This window comes from Calidris pugnax, unplaced genomic scaffold, assembly GCF_001431845.1.
Source record: "Calidris pugnax isolate Ruff unplaced genomic scaffold, ASM143184v1 scaffold541, whole genome shotgun sequence".
Taxonomy (NCBI): Eukaryota; Metazoa; Chordata; class Aves; order Charadriiformes; family Scolopacidae; genus Calidris; species Calidris pugnax.
Window position 1 is genome coordinate 202,622 of NW_015091272.1, and position 599 is coordinate 203,220.

A 599-nucleotide genomic window follows, 5' to 3' on the forward strand; every position below is an offset into this window, starting at 1 on the left:
ATGAACCCCAGAGTGGGGGCAGAGATGGGGGGGCTCGAATGGTGTCTGACCCCCCCAACCCCGCAGACCTGGAGCCCATTGGGGGGTCGTTGCCGGAGCCGGAGGAGGAGGAGTACGAATACATGAACCGCCGGCCTGGGGGTCCCGGGGGAGCCCCCCCGCCCCGACCGGCCTCGCTGGAGGAACTGGGCTACGAATACATGGAGGTGGGCTCAGAACCCGGTGCCCCCCCCCCGGGCCGGGGGCCGGAGGAAGAGGAGGACTACGAATACATGAACAAGCAACCGCGGCTGAGCCGCTCGCTGGGCAGCGTGACGGGGGGGCCGGGACCCCGCCAGGACAGCGGGCCCCCCCTCCAACCCCGCCACGACGGTTACACCGACATGAGGCCTGGGGGGGAAGCCCCCCCTGCCCCGGAGGAAGAGGAACAGGGTTACGAGGAGATGGAGGCCGTGCTGGCCCCCCGCTGCCCCGGTTGTCGGGGACCCCCCACCCCCTGCATGAAGGCCCTGCGGAGCCTGGAGGCTTCGGACTGCGCCTTCGACAACCCCGACTACTGGCACAGCCGCCTCTTCGCCAAGGCGGACGCCCAGCGGACG

The 599-nt window shown here is 71.0% G+C and overlaps 1 protein-coding gene across 1 annotated transcript in view; it reads left to right on the forward strand.

Moving 5' to 3' along the window:
- ERBB3 (erb-b2 receptor tyrosine kinase 3) overlaps nucleotides 1–599 on the forward strand; it is a gene marked incomplete at its 3' end in the record, with an annotated part of 34,528 nt that extends 33,929 nt beyond the window's left edge. Inside the window, 1 exon segment of the mRNA XM_014960564.1 lies at nucleotides 12–599. Within this exon segment, the coding sequence (XP_014816050.1) occupies nucleotides 12–599 (588 nt within the window).